At 35.0% G+C, this 18,539-nt stretch overlaps 1 protein-coding gene across 2 annotated transcripts in view; it reads left to right on the forward strand.

The window, feature by feature from the left end:
* Positions 1-16,852, forward strand: part of LOC113060223 (ephrin-A4) — a 43,283-nt gene extending 26,431 nt beyond the window's left edge. The window contains exons 2-5 of one of the 2 annotated variants that reach the window (XM_026229125.1): positions 3,424-3,719; positions 7,986-8,054; positions 14,433-14,459; positions 15,130-16,852. In XM_026229125.1, coding sequence (XP_026084910.1) covers positions 3,424-3,719; positions 7,986-8,054; positions 14,433-14,459; positions 15,130-15,236 — 499 coding nt within the window. In that variant the 3' untranslated portion in view covers positions 15,237-16,852. Of the gene's footprint in view, positions 1-3,423; positions 3,720-7,985; positions 8,055-14,432; positions 14,465-15,129 lie in introns of those variants that run through there. The other variant, XM_026229126.1, reaches the window with a different exon arrangement.
* Positions 16,853-18,539: the final 1,687 nt, after the last annotated feature.

Raw genomic sequence — 18,539 nt, forward strand, 5'->3', positions numbered from 1 at the left:
AAGTATTCAAAAGATACAGGATTCAGAAGATACAGACATATTATTAAAATTTTAAACTGTATTCTATTTAAATTAGTTTGTCTGTGATGGCAAAGCTGAATTTTCAGCAGGCATTACTAGAGTCTTTAGTAACTCAAAATCCTTCGGAAATAAATCTAATGTTCTGTCTCATTTTTATCAATGCCGGAAACAGTTGTGCTGCTTAATATTTTTGTGAAAAACATGATATACAGTAAGCATACTGTTACACATAGAAGTAATATTGTTACATACATTCTTTTAAATATTCACTAAATGTTTTAAAAACATTTTTCACTTTAATAAGATTTCTCCACGAAATAGGCAAGAATAAAATCCTGAATTGGCCGTACCCCATGATTCAATAACAAAGCACTTGAATGCAACAAACTCATAATTACAACTTCAGAAGTGGTTTCCGATAGCACATGAAGGCACAATAAACAACAGAAAGAACTGAACACAAAACACAGATAACCTGTGACAGTAAGACTTCCATTGAAGAAATTTTCTTGATTTTCAGATCAAAAAATGTGCAGGTATCTAACATTTCTAACTATTGCAATCTCACTATTGTTTTCATATCTCACAAATGCAACTATTTATCTTGCAGTTGTGACTTTTTTTTTCTCATAACTGACTTTATTTTAATCCTTATCTCACAATTACCCATTTTATATTTCACTCTAAAGCTTTCCTCTTCCATAATAGGCCCATTCGCACATAGAAAAATAAAAGACTATATTTGCATCCACACCAACAGACCATATTGTTTTGTTTATTCTGCTGCAGTTATGTCATCGATCACTTTAAATTCTCTTTAAACTTTGCTGGGTGGAATCTGATTGGCTGTCAGTGTCTTTATCGATCATCTGCTGAAAAAAAATAAAAATCTGAAAATGATTCCAACCAAATGTGTTTTATCAGAAAAGTTGTTGTATGTATTTCAGTATTCTGATAGAATTAGATTAACAACCAATAAATATCCAATACCAATCTCTAATGAAATTAAACATGAAACTGATCCTCAGATTAGTTTCTGAATGTTTAATCCTGAGAAAACAAGAGAAAAGGTCAAACAAACTCTAGTTATTCTGGTCCAGTGTTCATTTATTCAACTGTGACACCGTAAACACTCACGACGTGAGATGATTGTCCCTTCAGATGGGCCTGATTGATGAAAATTACATTAGCTTGACAGCTAATTAGCAACTTATGGATGTCTCATCACTGGCCAAGCTTGCAATATTTGTAAATACGACATTTGCTGTCAGATCTTGGATGGACTACGTTATGATAGTTTGATGAAGAGATGATCTTTATCTTCATCTCGAATCACTGTCGATGGTTCAGTATGAAAGCTAATGGAAGGATGGCCTCAGCCAGACCACATCTTGTATTTTCTTGGTTCTGTAATGAGTTTACAACAAAAAAAAAAATGGAGGTAATTTTTTAACTAGGTCATAGTTGTGGGTCAGATACCTAGTTTACTCTCTAAGTTTCTCTGTTTCTCCCTCTGCACTCCATCTGTTTGGCTCCCTTGCTCTTTCTTCCTCTGGTCTGCAGTCTTTCATTAGCCTTTTTCTGTCGTCTCTCTGTCCACCCACTTAACTCTGTATAACCCCCTCCTCATTCTTCTGCTCATTTCCTCCCTCCCTTCTTTCTTTTTCAGACTTCCTCTGCCGCTTCTTCACAAAAGACTCCTAGTGACAGACCTGGCCCGGCCACCTCGCTCTCACATCCTGTACTTCTTCTCCTCCGTGGCCTCCTCTCATCCCTCGCTCGCTTTCCTTCTCAGGCACACACACGTTCGCAGTCAAGAAAGACCAATTAAAACCCATCTTGTCTTCTTGCTGTCTCCCACCAAACTCTCTCTAGGGCCACTAATTAAAGCAGAACCCTTTCTTTACCTCCCTCCATGTGTCTGTCTCTCCGCTCTCTAACCCTTCTCTCTCTCCGTCCTCACCTCTCTTCCACGGTCTGTAGTTGAGCTGCACTTCTTAAGTACCTGTGAACTGCAAACTTTTTCTTTTTTCCATTCTTTTTTTTTCTTCTTTTCTGTTTGGATTCCTTCCTTCCTTCCTTTTTTTAATTTCTGTCATTATTTTCTTCTGTCATTCATACTTTCTTTTCATCTGTCTGTCTTGCTATCTTTTTCACTTTCTTTTCTGTCTTTTTCCTTCTTTTTTCTTTCTTTCTCTTTCTTTATATTTTTCTCTCTCCCTACTCTTCTTTTGTTCTTTGCTTCTGTCATTGCTTCTGCCTGTCTTTCTCCAAAATGTTTTTATTATTTTTGTTCATCCTTTCATATCTTCTTTTGTTTATTCATTCTTTTGTTCATTGTCATTCTTTCTATTTTTAGTTTTTCTTGCTTTCTTTTTTGTTCCTCCTTTCTTAATTTCCTGCATTCATACTTTCATTTGTCTGTCTTGCTATCTTTTTGACTTTTCTTTATTTTTCTGTCATTCTGTTCACCTTGTTTTGTTCCTACTTTTCCTTTTTTTTTCCTTTCTTAATATTTTTTTCTCGCTCTATTTTTCTTTAATTCATTCGTTCTTTTTTCCATATTTCTCTCATTATGTTTGTTCATCTTTTATTTTGTTCATAACTTTTTTGTTCATTTTCATTCATTCTTTCGGTCTGTTATATATTTTTTGGTTTTTCTTTCTTTTTGTCTAATTTCCTTTTATCTCTCTTGGTTTCTCTTTCCATCTTTCATTTTTAATCCTTTTATGTTTTTCTTTTTCTTTTCTTTTATTTCTTTGTGTCTTTCTTTCTTGCTTTCATTTCATTGATGGTGTCTTGTACACACTTCCTCCTCTTAAAATCAACAGTGTGTAAACAAATGGAAGCGTGAATTTATTTACCAAGCCACTAAGGGCCATTCTATGCTAATTCTTCCCCTATTAGTGCGACTTGACTTTTGACTTTGGGCGTGTGGCAAGCGAAGGAAGGAAACCCTCACTAATTAGCATGAAGCTGTTATTAAGAGCCATGGTCCGTATCTGCGGCTGTGTGAATCTCTTGACCTTTCTGAATTCCTCAGGGGTTCTCTTTCCTTTCAGTGTTATTGTGAACTATCACTCCAGTAACACGAAAACTTGCTTAATTTAGCTTGCCCATCTTTACAATTACAAGATTTGGCTGCATCCCTCTGTCTGTATCATCTGGTATAACTCATTTTCTGACGCGTTAAAGCATTTGTTTCCCAGCAGTGACTGATCACTAAATATTCCACGGAGCGGCCAAGCGAGTGTGATTCAGTGCGGATCTTGCTGACGCATCTGAAATCTGTTCTGTGGACTTGGAAAAATGCCATTTTTAATGACTGTGGCAATGAATTTCCCTCATGATAGAAATACACCCTCTAATATACCACTCTTTCTCTCTCTCTCTTGCTCTCAGGTTAACAGGAGATGATTACTCTGTCCAGGTCAATCTGAGTGATTATCTGGATATACTGTGTCCACACTATCCCGCCGACCCCCCGTCCAGCGGTCCTGTGGAGACTCTGGCTCTCTACCTGGTGTCTGAGGCCCAGTTCAGGGGCTGCGTGGAGACTAAAGAGGCCATTAAGAGATGGGAGTGTAACCAGCCGTACGCTCCCTACGGTCCTGTCAGGTTCTCTGAAAAGATCCAGCGCTTCACGCCCTTCTCCCTGGGCTTTGAATTCCTGCCTGGACACCATTACTACTATAGCTGTAAGTGAGCTGCAGTTTGGAGAACATACACAAAAACGTCAATCAGGGAGACGGCTTAACCTTGAAATGGATGCATTTGAACTAAATACAACTTAAATTAAGAGAAATTGAAGTAAATAATGTTTTAACAGCAACTTTAAAAAAAAAAAAAATGACTACCCTGGTTAGCAGGAGCCCAGTCCCCACTTTTGTGTTTATCTGCATGTGTATCTTCATATAAATCCTAAAAATAATTATAATATTCATTAGAGTATACGTGAAAAATGCTCCTTTTTTTTGCTTTCGGCTCTGCCCTTGTCCTCTTTTGGCTCCAAAAAGGAAGGAAAGATGGTCTGTGGCCATAAAATTACATGACAGTTTTCCTGTTTTTATAGATTTGGTTTCGGGCCAAAGCTTTTCAGTTCCCTTCTTTTATTTCTTCTCCCCTTCTGGGTTAGAAAAGAACACTGTTTTCGTATTAATATTTATGTTGGGGAAAAAAAAAAAGAAAAAAAAAAAGCCTGAAGTATTAAATATTAAACATTTAGTTTGTTTAAAACGAACCGCTTTTAATGCTAGATCAGTGGTTTATTGTTATTTAGCCATTTTTTACTGTTGCTTTTTAGAACTTTGGAAGTTTACCATATTCTATCAATGTGCCTGATCTGAAAGAATGGAATAGCATGATGGAGCCGAGAATAGAAAGAGAATCAGTATACTGTAGGAACCCTAAGTAGACGAAGAAAACCACTGACACAGGGTTCTTACTGGATGAAGGATGGGAGAAAGTAGAAGAAGAGGAAAGTGTCTCCTTAAAAGAAAGAGTGGGACAAAAAAAGGCCAGAAAGAGGGTGGGAAAAAGAGGAAGAGACAGAAAGGGGGGAACATATCTTTACATAAATTACAGCAGTGCTGACCGGGACAATAGAGCATTGTTCCAGCATGAGAGTGTATACACAGCACAGAGCCATTGTGTCAAACTTCACGAACCCTACCCTACCCTGCTTGTGTGTGTGTGTGTGTGTGTGTGTGTGTGTGTGTGTGTGTGTGTGTGTGTGTGTATGTGTCTATTGTTCACTTCAAAGAAAGTGTAACAATGTGTCTGTCTTTTTAATTGTTTAAGCTCAATCCTGTAGCTGAAAACAAGGGATCAGTGTGTCCGATCTAAATTCAAGTTGTAGTTTGTCTGTGTGTGTTGGTACAAGCAAGAGCATTCCAGGATGAAACAGAAGAGATAACTACTAAAGAGATGTGCTTTCAAGACAAAAACTGGACTTTAATACAGGAAGTACCTGTAAGTGAGTCTCCCATTGGATCGTTTCCTTTTAGATTAACAAGATGGATCGAGTTTTCAGCTTCACTGTAACTAATGTAATCAACAGAGAGACATGAGCCAATGACACGATGCCATTTTTTATTGTTGTTAAAAGATACACTTAAAATTTATGTTAAGTTCATTCATTGACTGAATACACTTCTATTGGCATGTTTGTTTCTTTGTCTTAATCTTTGCATTCAGATTTTAAAATAAAAAAGTATTAATATTTCTTATTAATATAATAATAATTATTATTATAAATATTATTATTGTTTTAAAAAATAACAATTAATACAAATAAATATTAAACAGCAAAACCGCTTATTAATATGTAAAAAATGTGCCTGCCAAATTAGTCATGGTGCAACCAACATGCTTAAAAAAAAAGATAAATATACATCAAATTTAAACATTGCGCACATTTCTATAATGAGTGTGTTTTACTTTGTACTAAAATTATCTATTTTTTTATTTCTTAAAAATTATCATAATTTTTATAATTATTAAAAATATAAAATTATTACAATTAATACAAATACATATTAAACTGCAATACTACTTATTCATATTTTTTTGTAACTTGCAACATTAAAGTTATTGTGCAAACAACATTGCAAAAAAAAAAAAATCATTAAAGCTTATGACTTTTTTTTTGTTGTTGTATGTTTAAAACAATGAGATGTCATGTGGTGCATTCCCAGAAATCTAATGATATTTATGAATTTTCAATTCATGATACTTCTTTTAAAAAGATTAAATTCAGTTATAAATAATACAGTGTAAGGAGTGCAACTTTTTACTTGATTAAACCAGACATGTTTGAGAGCAATTAATTTAAACTTTTCTTGAATTTTTTTTTTTTTTTAAAGAATTTCAAACCATCTGAAACAAACATAAACACAGAACACTGTGTACTGAGTACACTGCTTAAAATCATGGCACATGTGTTTTAAACTAGATTTCTAAAATGTTTTTTTTTCTTGCGTTTATCATGGGCACTTTGTCGTTGACCCCCATACCAAATACAAAGACAAATTTGTTCATTTTTTCAATTAAACGTCCCACTTAAAATTTCTATGCTGCTAATATAATTTTTGAAGAAAAAAAATGCATTAAAAAATAAATAAAAATAGAGGCAGTTTTATGAGTGGTCTCAGACTTTTGGTTTGAAATCCAGAATCACTCAAATGCCTTGAACACAAACCCAAAAGATATGGTCGAATGCATTTTGGGTTTCAGAAAACCAAAACACACACACACACACACAGACCTTCGCTGTAGTCAGCCGTTCTCATTATCGTCGATGTGGAATTACTGCGCATACTAAATGGATGTATCTGCGGTTGTTAGACGTTCGGTTAAAAGCTTCTCTACTAGACGAAAATGGCTGCTGCTGTGGTGTGTGTTACTGAAATGGCTGTTATAAATTTATGGTTATGATTAAACATTGAGTCAGAGACGCTCTTTAAAACGGCAGACCCACTCAAGCCTGAACCTCCAGACCTGCTGCTCAGATTCTGGGAAGAGATTCATTATAGTTTTACAGCGTTCATAACATGGCCTGATGCTAATGAGGTATGCATATGCAGAAACACACGGCATTACCGAGCACATGCTGTGTTGCAGTGGGTGTGTGTGTGTGTGTTTGTGTGTTTCTGTACATATGTGTACATATACATTAATTCTATCTGTATCTACAACTGTAACGTCAGAATTACCCTTGATGTTAATGCAGAATGCTAAAAAAAAACATCAGCAGGCTCTAGCAGAAGTCATCACGTTAAAGGTGCAGTGAGGATTTTTCTTTTTCTTTTTCTTTTTTTAACGTAGAAATTAATACTTTCTTATTTTGCAAAATACATTAAAATGGTGTGCACTCAAAAAACGAATCAGTAGCCTATTAAAATAGTAATTTTAATATAGTATTTAGTTAAATAGGGCTTTTCATTATTTGTTTTCGATTTATACAAATTATGGTGACTGAAATATAGCATTTTTGTGGAGTTATTGGTGATATTTAGTGTAAAATGATTTGTTCAAATGCTGTAATGCTGTCTCCCTAATTAGGTTTCTGAATATTTGTGTCAGATAAATACAGCTGTTTGACAAATAAAATATTAAATAAATATTAAATAAATAATCTTGAATTTAGATGAAATGCAGTAGCTACACATTTTGTCAAAATTGTGTTATGACTAAAACTGACAGGTTCAGCTTAACTTTAAAACTAAACTTAGAGGCCTTCAGTTCCAGTGTTGAACCACTTTTTCAAAAAGCTGCTTTTGACTGCAGTCGAACAACTTTAAATGAGCAGCTTGACAAGCTGCAGTTCCAGTGCAGCTGTAAATGAAGATCATTATATGTTCTCTTCCTAAAGGGCCTAAGCGCCCCGAGAACCTTTCATTTGCAGTAAAGAACAAAGCAGAAATGTAGTGTAATGTAAAATATACACCCATTATCATCAACATCCGCAATGTTTCATAATCCCAGCACGTTTAATTCTTTTTTTCCCACTGAGGAAATGTTAGACTGTGCTTGAGCATTCTGATGCAACTCTGTTGTGGAATTTTCTTCAAAATGAATATATGCCGTCACGCTGGGATCACACTTCGAGATGAGCTGAAAGTAAATATGACCTCCAGGTGTGTAAATAATGTTGTAACGGTGTAATCATGTACGCTTATGAGGTGTGAATGTCTGCGTGGAGCCCGTCTGACTGCATCCGAGTGTCCATCATTTGTGGAACGGCTCACAGTCGGTCGTTACAGCTCCTGCGTGTGCTAATGGATTAGCCATTCCATCAGAGTCAAGAAGTCTTTTTATGGCCCTGGGTTATGTGTGTTTTTGTGTTTTTGTGCAAGCAGTCTAAAGCATCGATTTGGTGGCAACAAATGTAGATTCCTCTGTCCCAGTGTCAAAGACATCAGTCTGCTATTGTACTCTCTCTCTTTGTCTTTCTTTCCTTCCAGCCCTGTCTACAGATGACGGACCCCCCCTCCCATGTATGAAACTACGAGTCACTGTGTGTTGTCCACCGAGTAAGTACAGTCATTTCTTCATCCTCCAAATTTTTTTTTTTTTTTTTTTTTTTGGTTGACATTTTTTTTTCTTGGGGAAAAAAATCATGTCACACCCCCCACCCCACCACCACCACACACACACACCCTCTCACGCCATCAGACACAACCCTTCTCTCTGCACGCAACCTCCTCTCTGCCTACCTTCTGCAGATATGTCCTCATCTTTCCATTCCCCCTCTTCTGCTAATGCATTCTTTTTCTGGCTCATCATGCTATTTTGCCTCCTTCTCTTTTTTTTTCTGCAACACAATGGTTTAAATGGAGGTTAAAGCAGCAAATAGAAAAGAAAGTCTCATACTTGTCTTGGGCTGAACAGTCACCTGATGTTGTTGTACATGGAAAACAACACGTTAATTTTCAAATTTTATAGATATGCATGCATGCATAATATGCATAATATTTAAAATAAACAACAATAAAATAATACATTTGTTAAAATTGGAATTAGTTTGTATTTATTTCTGTAGATAATTTACCAAGAAAATCAGTCAACCTGTCTGTTGAATAATAATAATAATGTTATAACACATTTATATTATAATAAACATTAATTTGTTTTGAAATTAGAATCTGTATTGTATGTATTTTTTTTAGATAATATAACAATGTAATTTGTATACAAATAATCTTTGTATATAAAACATGATTTTTTTTAATAAATATTTTTATATTAAGTAATAATAATAATAATTAGTAGTAGTAGTAGTAGTAGTAGTTGTAGTTATTTGAATTACAATAAACATAATTATAGTATAATACATTTGTTTCAGAATTGTATTTTTTTGTAGATAAACAATATAGAAAAAATAATCAGTATATATATATATATATGGTACAGCAACAAAATCACATTTATTGTAAACTGTTGTCAATTGATATTTATTTTTTAAATTATATTTGGCAAATAAAAAATGTTGTTATAGCATGATGTTTGAAAGCTTGTGTGTGTGTGTGTCTGTGTGTGCGTGTATGTGTGTGTGTGTGTGTGTGTGTGTGTGTGTGCGTGCCCTGTGCGTGGAGAGAGGCTGGCTCTCAGACCCCTGCAGTTATGTTGACCTTCCGCTCGGCTTGGCTGATGCGGGATCAGCAGGGAATGCCGCCCAGTAAGAGTGGGAATGGCAGTCCCGTCCGTAAGCCGTCCGACCCAATTCCACCTCCTGCCTCACACACATGCACATACACACACACACTGCCTCAGAAGCTGTCTAACCCAATATCCAAGTCCTGTCATGGCCCCAAACCTGCCTTCTGGCCTCTCACAGCTCTCCAACTTTTCTTGCCACCATTTGTAGTAAATCAGCTCTGAAAATATTGGACATTTGGCTAGTTTGACTTGAGATCAATAGCACTGTATTTAAATATCTCAGTGACTTTTTCGTAGTTTGAAAAGTGGATAACCATTGCGTTTGTTCCACATCAAGTAAATCAAACAGAAACGCTCTGTTGTGAAATCAAATTCTTGAAGCCTTTAAGATGTTTTGCTTCTTTCTGAGTGTTGCGTAACCTTCAGTGAGAAATATCTAGTTTCTAGTTTGTGGTTGGAGCAGAAAATGTTTCTGCGATTGATTTGAAATGTTTGTATGTGAAACATCTGTAGCTGAGAATGATCTGAGGTGGATGTGTTTGTGTTTGGAGCAAATCTTTGATAGAGAAAGATGGAGTTTTTCTTCATTCATTTGAATTAACATTTACTTTATCCGTGGTAGATGCTTTAATGAATGCGTGGAATGACAACTTTTCTTCCTCGTCTTTGCACATTTTCCCCTTCTCATGCTCTCGCTTCAGATGGTCCATCTCTTTTATCCCTCTCTTTCCCTTTCTCCCTATCTTTCCCCCTCTTTTTCTGTTCTCTGACCGAAACTAATCCAGACTAAACTGTAGCATCCCTGCTTCTCCCTCCCTCCTTTTCTCTTTCTTTCTCCTCCTAGTGTTTAGTCATTCCTGGAGTGGCACTAATCTCCCCCACACTTTCTTTTAGTCTTTTCCTTCCCTCACTCATTTTTATGATCTGTCGTTACCAGAGCAAAACTAATCAGAGTCTTATCCACTACACTTTCTCCGAGTCTCTTTACGAACTCTGTCCATTTCTGGATTTCATCTCATGTTTCATTCTGTCTAGCCCTTGCATCATGTTCTTGAATAGTTATAGACACATCTATTTATATTCATTCATATATATATATTTATATATATTTGACCATTTCTAAGCATTTTGGTTGACAAATGTGCTTGGTTGGCTGATTAACGTAAGTATTCATTAATTCTCGTGTCAGCTTTGTCAATGTATGATGCACATTTTTAGTATTTCTGTATTGATTTTGAGTAAATATTGTACAGAAGGAATTAGCGGTGTATATAAGACAATAAAATATCATTTTATATAACATCATAATAAAAAATACAACTTATTTTTTTAATTATATTTACGTTATGGTCTTTTTTTTAATGCAATAATTTCTTTTCAAACTGTAATTTTTTTCTTTAGCAGAATTCAAACTGTCTTCATGTATTCACTTTTATACAAACAATTATTATTATTGGCTTCTTTTTTATTCACTCATTTAACGTTTATCATCCATGAAAATTGTAATGTTCGTTTAAATTATAAATATTTATTGGTTTTAACCATGCTTCAACCCTCCTGACATCAACTAAAATGTATTGTTTTCTACAAGCCTAAAAAGAGCATTTAAAATTAAGATCTGCACTTATTATCCACCTTTGCTTTCAAATATCTCTGCATTCTCCACCACATTTGGCTTTTAGCCCCTTGTATTTTCCTCATACCTTCTTGCACACCTTTACAGCATTTTCCCTGTGCGGTTTTCCTCTGATCACTTGCATGTAAAGATGAATGAATAGAAAGGTGTGTGACAGGACTTTGCACCAGGGCATGTTTAGCACAGCTGATGTTTGTTCCTCCTGGTAGCGCCACAAACCGACTTCGGTTCCTTCCTGCGGATGGTCTTTTATCTGACAGTCCGTGTTCGACTTCGAGTCCTGTCGGTGTTTGCCTCAGAACCAGAGCCGTGGAAACAACGTTACAGCCGCAACCGGAGCTAAATCTCAGTCACGCGGCACCAGCAGCAAGCTGTATTTAAAGTTTAATTAAGTCGATCTCATTTCGCTAGGTCATTTGAGCCTTAATGACTAGGCTCATGGGAAACAGAACATGCAAATAGATCAGTAATACCAGAGGGAATCAGGTCACAAGTTGGTTGGAAGGTCGGTTAACGCTGTGAAATTAGCCTTTATATTCATTTGAAACGTATTGAGCTGTATGTGAATTATTAAAAGTCTGACTGAATGTAGCGCTCATTATAGACCATGACGGATTCTGCTGTTCATGGAGTGTAACAGTGAAATTGTTCCCCCTGACAGCAACGGTTTCATGCTTGAAGGATCCCCAAAAGCTGCCAATGTGTCGCACTTGTGTGTGTATATATCGCAAATGCACCAGTGCTCGTAAGAAAAGCTTTATAACGTTTATACCTGGATTTTTGTAGCAAGACACCTCGCTCAAATTGTAAAAGTGCAACTAAATCCAAAAACTTGCCAATATTCGGTCTTGATTGAGTGGCGCCTCATGGAAAACAGCCCCTCGTCTTTCATCCCATTCACTTTGCTCCGCTCCCTGCACTTTCTCGGGGGAAACTTGTCAAAACATTAATTCTGCTGTTGTTTTTTTCCCCTCAGCGTCTTACTCGGTCCTTCTCTCCCCTGCTGTGAAAAACCATTTCAGTCAGTTCTACTTTCTCTCTAATTGATCCCTGTCTTTTTCGACTCTTTTAACTCGCTCGGTCCTGCTGTGAGTGCACCATTTCCTTTTTCCAGTTTCTGGCCGTTTCTCATCTTTTTAATTGTTTCAAAAACCCGAAACTCTGTTCGTTTTGCGCTGCCCACCTCAGTGGATGCCTCGTCCTCCCCCTTTTTTTCACCTCTCTCGCCTTGTTAGATTTGTCATTCACCAGAGCGTTTTTTCCAAAGCGGGAAAAAATAATAAAAACCACTAATTCGGTGCCTTTACACAAGTGTAGTTTTTCCTTGAAGTGACCGATTTTTCCGCAAATATAAATGGGAAAATTAAAGTTACGTTTTCGTCATGCGAGTCGAATTATTTCATTTTGTAATAACAAAGTAAAGGGTAAAATTGCAGTAAACGCCTAAGTAGGGAAGCCCTCTTTTCTTCTTTAAATCTCTCGTATCCTCTTCCCGGGCGTTCTCTGCATCTTACCATGGCAGCCATGTTTTAAGGAAAGCGCAACTGCAGCCATTTTGTGCTTGAAAACAAAAACTGCCATTTTGTTGAAGCAAACATTTCATTTAACTTTAGTAAGAGAGAAAAATAGGTTTAAACCTTTGTCGAAATAATATATTTTTCTTCAAGACTAATGATCTTCTAGTTTTTTTTCATTTCAGTTTAAGGTGCCTTTTCAGTTCAAAACAACGTGAAAAAATTTGGATACTTTGGTATATTTGAATGGTAATTATAGAAGATCAGAAAATAGAAATAATAATATCAATTCTTATTCATCTTCGTTTTAATTTAATGACTGATTAACATTTTATTTTTATTTTAACTTTTTTGTGTGTTGTCAAATGTAAACAAATTAATTTAATTCACACTGTTTTTGTGTTCTGCAGAATGTATTTTTATTTCAATTTGTTTAATTGTCTTAATAATGATTTTCTTCTTATTTATTTATGATATTTTTGGTTAAAATACAGATTTTAGATTAGTCCTATTATATAATTCCATGCCCTTGTCATGTAAATTAGTATTAAAATGAATAAAAATTTTGATTAAAATTAAAACTCGTGTTCCAAAGTTAGGATTTGTTGAAAGATAAAAGTGGACAAAAAGTAGCAGAATGTTACATGATCCATAGCTATATGATAAAGTCAAACCGTGTTTGATTAGGTTCATTATAAATGCATTACATTTAGCCTATGCATTGTTTTTTTACTTTTAATTGACTATAATTAAATTTTAAACATTTCTATAGTTTTGTTGCTCATTCTTAGTCATGTTCTATTGTTTTATTTGCACACATTTTTTCTTATTTTTCTTGGCTGTGTACATTGACGAAAGGCAGTGTCCTCATCAGAAGAAGGTATTTTATCTCTCCGTTTAGTCAAGTGTTAATGATGGGTTAAACTAACTTGAACTAATGTGTGTTAACTTGATTTTGCTTAACGAGCAGCCAATTAGTTGACGTGAAATGCTTTTGGGAAACTGACATGTCCTGCGGTGGGACATGCTATGCTTCATTTAAAACCTCGTAAACCATTTTTCCAAATATTTCATAATTATTATGCATGCAGTTTGTGTGACCAGATTAACTGAGAAAGTACATGAAATTAATTTAAACCCTTCTATCTATAACTATTGTTATTTGTCCATTTTATACAAACATACCCGTGAAGGCAAGAAGTTGATTCCAAAATTGAAAATCTAAAAAGGGCACAGTCATAGAATACCACTTCACACGCGTGAATTTAACAGTTTTTCATGTTCATTTTTTTTTGGTTTTTCTTTATGTTTGTTTTTACACTTGTCTTCCACTTTTAACTCACTCTGTAGTTTTCCTCAACATTTTTCTGCTCTTGTTGAGTCTGCTATGCTCCACTTTCCTCCACATCTGCGATATCTCTGTGTCTCTCTCTCTCTCTTTCTCTCTCTCTCTCCATTCATCTTTTCTCCATTATGTTTCTCAGTCTGACCCCCCGTTGAGAGAGTGACACACAGACACAAACTCCCTCCCTCCTTCCCACTCTCGTCTCTTTCCTTTTGCCGTCTGACCTTCTTTCAGGTTCTCTTCCTTGTTCGTTCTCCCTCTGCTTTTCTCACACTTCCTCATCTCGTCTTTTCTCTTCTGTCTTCTCCTGTGTTTCGCTCCATCACTCTATCTTTGTTGCTTTTGTGGCCCTTCTCTGTTCAGTCTTGTATCTCTTGCTCCTTTTCCCCATCTAAATCTTTCCTTTCCGCACTCCTCTCTTTTGTTCATCTTTCCATTCCACCTTTTTTGTTTCTTGCAGAATCTTTCATCTCCTTCCACCTTCATTTTTTGTTTCTGCTATCTTTCTGTGTGCGACCTTTAAGAGAATTTGCATTGAGGACGTATTTTGGGGTTGCGCAGCCGTTGGTAATTTTTCACTATGTTTCTGCCTGAGTAATGGTAAATGTGTCTCTATGTGTATTTTTTGCCTCATTTGTTTTCAAGAATGATGTTCGAAGTTTGTTGTTCTACAAAAAAATAAATAAAAATAGAAATCACTTGATTCTCACATGTCTCTTTCTCTTTCTCCCTCCCTCCCTCTCTATATATTTTGTAGCAACAGCTGGATCATCAAGACGAGAAGGTTAGTGTTTATTGGCATACAGTTTACTTGTAAAGTCCCTTGATTTATAATAAGATGTACCTACAAAACTTTTTTTATTATTAATAAAGCTAATTATTATAATATATATATAATTATAAAAACATTCGTTAGAAATTAATGAAAGTGACCAAATGTAGTCATTTGAATTACTTAAAATAATTGAAATGGTTACACTACTTAATACAAACACTTTTATATTATTGTTGATCATATAATTTTTTTAACATATTAATTTATTTATAATTTTTTTCATATCAGGTTTTGTGTGTGCCCTTGCCACACCAGGAATAATATGAAACAATATAATTGGAATTAGATTTTGCATATACCTAATGCAAAATTATTTTTTATCATTGATTTAATTTTTTATGACCACTATAAACAGTATAAAGTCTATATTTTATGCATATAAAACTGCATTTTTAGATTTCGGGAGCCATAAAGATGCTAGATGAATGTAAATGTTAAAATGGGTAAAAAACAATTACATTTCCAATATGTGCCAATACGGATTGATTTACAAAATCTCAGATGCTAATATAGTGTGCTTCCCAAATATATGTGTGCAAGTGTGTTTGTTTGTTTTGCATTTGTATTTTTACATCATATTTATTTGTTTGTCTGTGTTACCTTTTTATGATTATTATAGACACAGAGAGACCATCACCCAGCAGTGCTGTCCGTCCAGTGACTTTCTCTCCTCCTCATCTTCCTCTTATTGTCTTATTTTCTCTAATATTTCTTTTTAAAACCTAAATACAAGTGCTCCATAACCAGTTGCATTACAGTAAATTCTTGCTCTACTTCTGTGGATTACACACACACACACAGACTCTCTTTCTCATACTCCTTTTCTCTGTCATTTTTGTCACACTATTAATCTCCATCCCTCAATTTCCTTTCTGGTTGTCTCTCTCTCGGTCCACTCTCAGTGGCTCTTTACTCCTGTCTGTTCTGCTGAAAGTTCACTCTGTAACAGAGCGACACTAATCTACCTTCAAAGAGCTTATCTTACTGTTCATTTTCTTTTAATCCTTCTGTCCTTGAGAGTCAGACATTCCTTTACAAGCCCCTGCTCCCCCCCTCTGTCCTACTGTACAACAAACTGAGCCAAAGACGAGGAGGATGAAGCTCCCGCTCCTGCTGTTTGTACCACTGAGTGAAAGACCAGGGACAGATCAGAAGTGACCATTCCAATGTGTGAGCACTGCCATATCCAGTCATCAACAGCTTGGGGGGAAAATACTTAGTGTACATAATTTTTTTTTCTCTCTTTGAAGAATATATATATATATATATACATACATACACACACACACACACACATACAAACATGCATTGAAACCAAAGCCAGACCACAACATTAAATTTTTCTTTGTTGCTGTATTGACTTCACGCAACCTGGCAGAACTCTGGAATTACGTGGAATATCCTGGAATTTTGGTGTCTTGAATTTCTTTCAAATTTATTTGTAATTTGGAATTTGCGTGACTGAGTGACGGCCTCCATGGACCACACAGGAAGAGAAGAAACTACTTCCTGTTTGTCACTTGTGGGAAATGTATGATCAGTCACTTCCCAGTATGGACTCCTCTGATTGGTCTGCGTGTTTCTTAACTCTCTGTAAAGCAAGCAGTTTAATAAGGCACTTAATCAGGTTCATACAACATTGGTTGTTTCCACACATGATTGTTTGTGGGTATGTGAATTATATGTAATGAAAGTGTTCATTTTGTCTACCTTAATAAGGGAATATGCAAAAAGAATAAGCATGAGCAATCAGGTTTTTTTTCCAGTTAGTCTGAAATAATGCATTGATTATAGAGAAAACTATATTTCCTTAGTGTTGTTTAATATCCTTTTTTAACCATTGTTTTTATCAAGATGTTTTATTTACTGTACTTTTAATTTGAACAATGAATTATACATATTATCATCATATAAGAGAAGCCGGAAATGTTTTTATTTAAATAATTTAAGTATTTTTGTTTGTTTGTTTTAAATGTTTGAAATTAATTTTTTTTTTTTTACATTTTTTAAATTCAGTTCTAATAATAGTTAAGTCATTTTGTCCACTTTTTGAGTTTTAGAATGTTAATACATTTTCTGATAAATGTTTTGTTTTTGTTTCTCTAGTTTCTGATGGTTTTCTGTTAATTTCATATTTTCAGATGCAAATCATGTCTGCCAAAACAGAACAGTTTACAGATTTTTATTTAGTGTGTAGGAATGTCATTATCTTTGTATCTTTGTAATTTGAATGTTTCACATTGTTGTGAAGTGATCAGGATCTTCTGTGAAGAACTTTATCTTAGCCATTTTTCCACGGCAAAATGAGCAACAAAATAAAATCTAATGTGTTTTAACCTGTACATTCTGTTTTTTTTTTTTTACCTGTTTCATGTACAGTATGTGTTACTTGAAAGTGAATCTGGAGCCAGTCATGACTCATGAATGTTTTTTTGCAAAATCAGCTTGTTTGCCTTTTTTTATTATGTGTGGCCAGGCTGTATGATCGAATTTGTCAAAAAAATACATATTTTGTATTGCAACACCTTTGCTGCGTGGATGATAAAAACAGTAAAATAGTTTCCAACCACAAATGTCTTCAACATGGCTAACATGTGTCTCTTGAAGAAATGCAACAGTGAGGAGTTCCAGACATAGTCTCTAAATAAAAACCATTCAAAAAAAGAAAAATGACAGTTCGGCTGATGACACGGGGCAACTTTTTGAGCTGTTGTTTTGGCCAATTGTGCGTCAACGGGCAACCATGAGACACAGGGCCCATGAGCGATCTAAAGTACCCTGATAGAAATTTGTCACCCATTCTCAATGTGAAAGTGCCCAAACAACATTGCTCAAAAAGCTGCCCCGTGTATCATCAGCCTTATATGAAAATATGTTAATGTAAAAAAATCATGACGGCCTCATTAAATTCTTGGGACACTTTAATAAAACACGATCTAAGTGTGTGAACAATAGCTCAGATGTCCAACATAGTACAGAATATACCAAGTTACCTAAATATTGTCTAATTAATACATTGAACACTTTAAGGGAAAAAAAAAACAAAGAGTTGAAATTCTCTCCAGCTATCAAGATAATATTGGCACTCTGAAAATATATTGATTAAAGTCAACAGTGCTTCGTTCAGTTCCAGGTGTTCACACCACAGTCAGCTGTTATGATGAGGAGAATATTTAAAACTCACTAAAGAGTCAAATTTATGATATCTACTGTAATCTTCACAATACGTGCTCTATCAGAGGCCAAAAGCAAACTACAAAAGGTGCAATAATATGCTCCCTGTTTATTTATAAGACTCCAACACGTACCCTAATCTTGTAAAATAATGCTATTTAAAAGGGAGCGTACACTGGGGGAAAAAATGTTGTATGTTTTCCTTTTAAATAATTTTCTATCAGAAATTGCTTGTATATATCACAAATAATTAAAAAGAAACTGCAAGTAACATTGAATTAAATATGAAATTCTTAAGTTAAAAGACACTTATAAAACAAAATCTGAATCTTTTTATTTAATTAATTACAATAAATTGTACAAAATATCATTGAACAGTCAAATACTGCTCTTTAATCTATATTCATATTCTGTGTTTTATATCTTTATTAATGGCATACACACAATATAAAACAGTATAAACTATATCAAACTCCCCTTTCTGATGTTGGGTGGGTGTGAGAAACTCTATATTATTATTATATGTGTTGTACTGTCAGCTGTTGACAAGAGTGAGTGATGATTCAGCCTTTCATTGGAGTTTGGTAGAAAAGAAGTTGCCACTCCTTAAGGAGAGTTACATGAGTCATACTGGAATGAAGCATGACTTAAATATTTCAGCATTCAGAAATATGACCCTGATAAAGAGAAAAGATGTGACATTTTGTACTTTGCATCAATATTTTTGGACACCTCCTTATAATAGGTAGCTATTCCAGTAATTCAAGTAATGAAGACAAACAGAGATACTGATAGAGAGAAAGTTGGATTCAGGGGTGCAAGAATAAGAACAAAGTATAACATTAACATATTGAT

This window comes from Carassius auratus, chromosome 41 (genome assembly GCF_003368295.1).
Source record: "Carassius auratus strain Wakin chromosome 41, ASM336829v1, whole genome shotgun sequence".
Taxonomy (NCBI): Eukaryota; Metazoa; Chordata; class Actinopteri; order Cypriniformes; family Cyprinidae; genus Carassius; species Carassius auratus.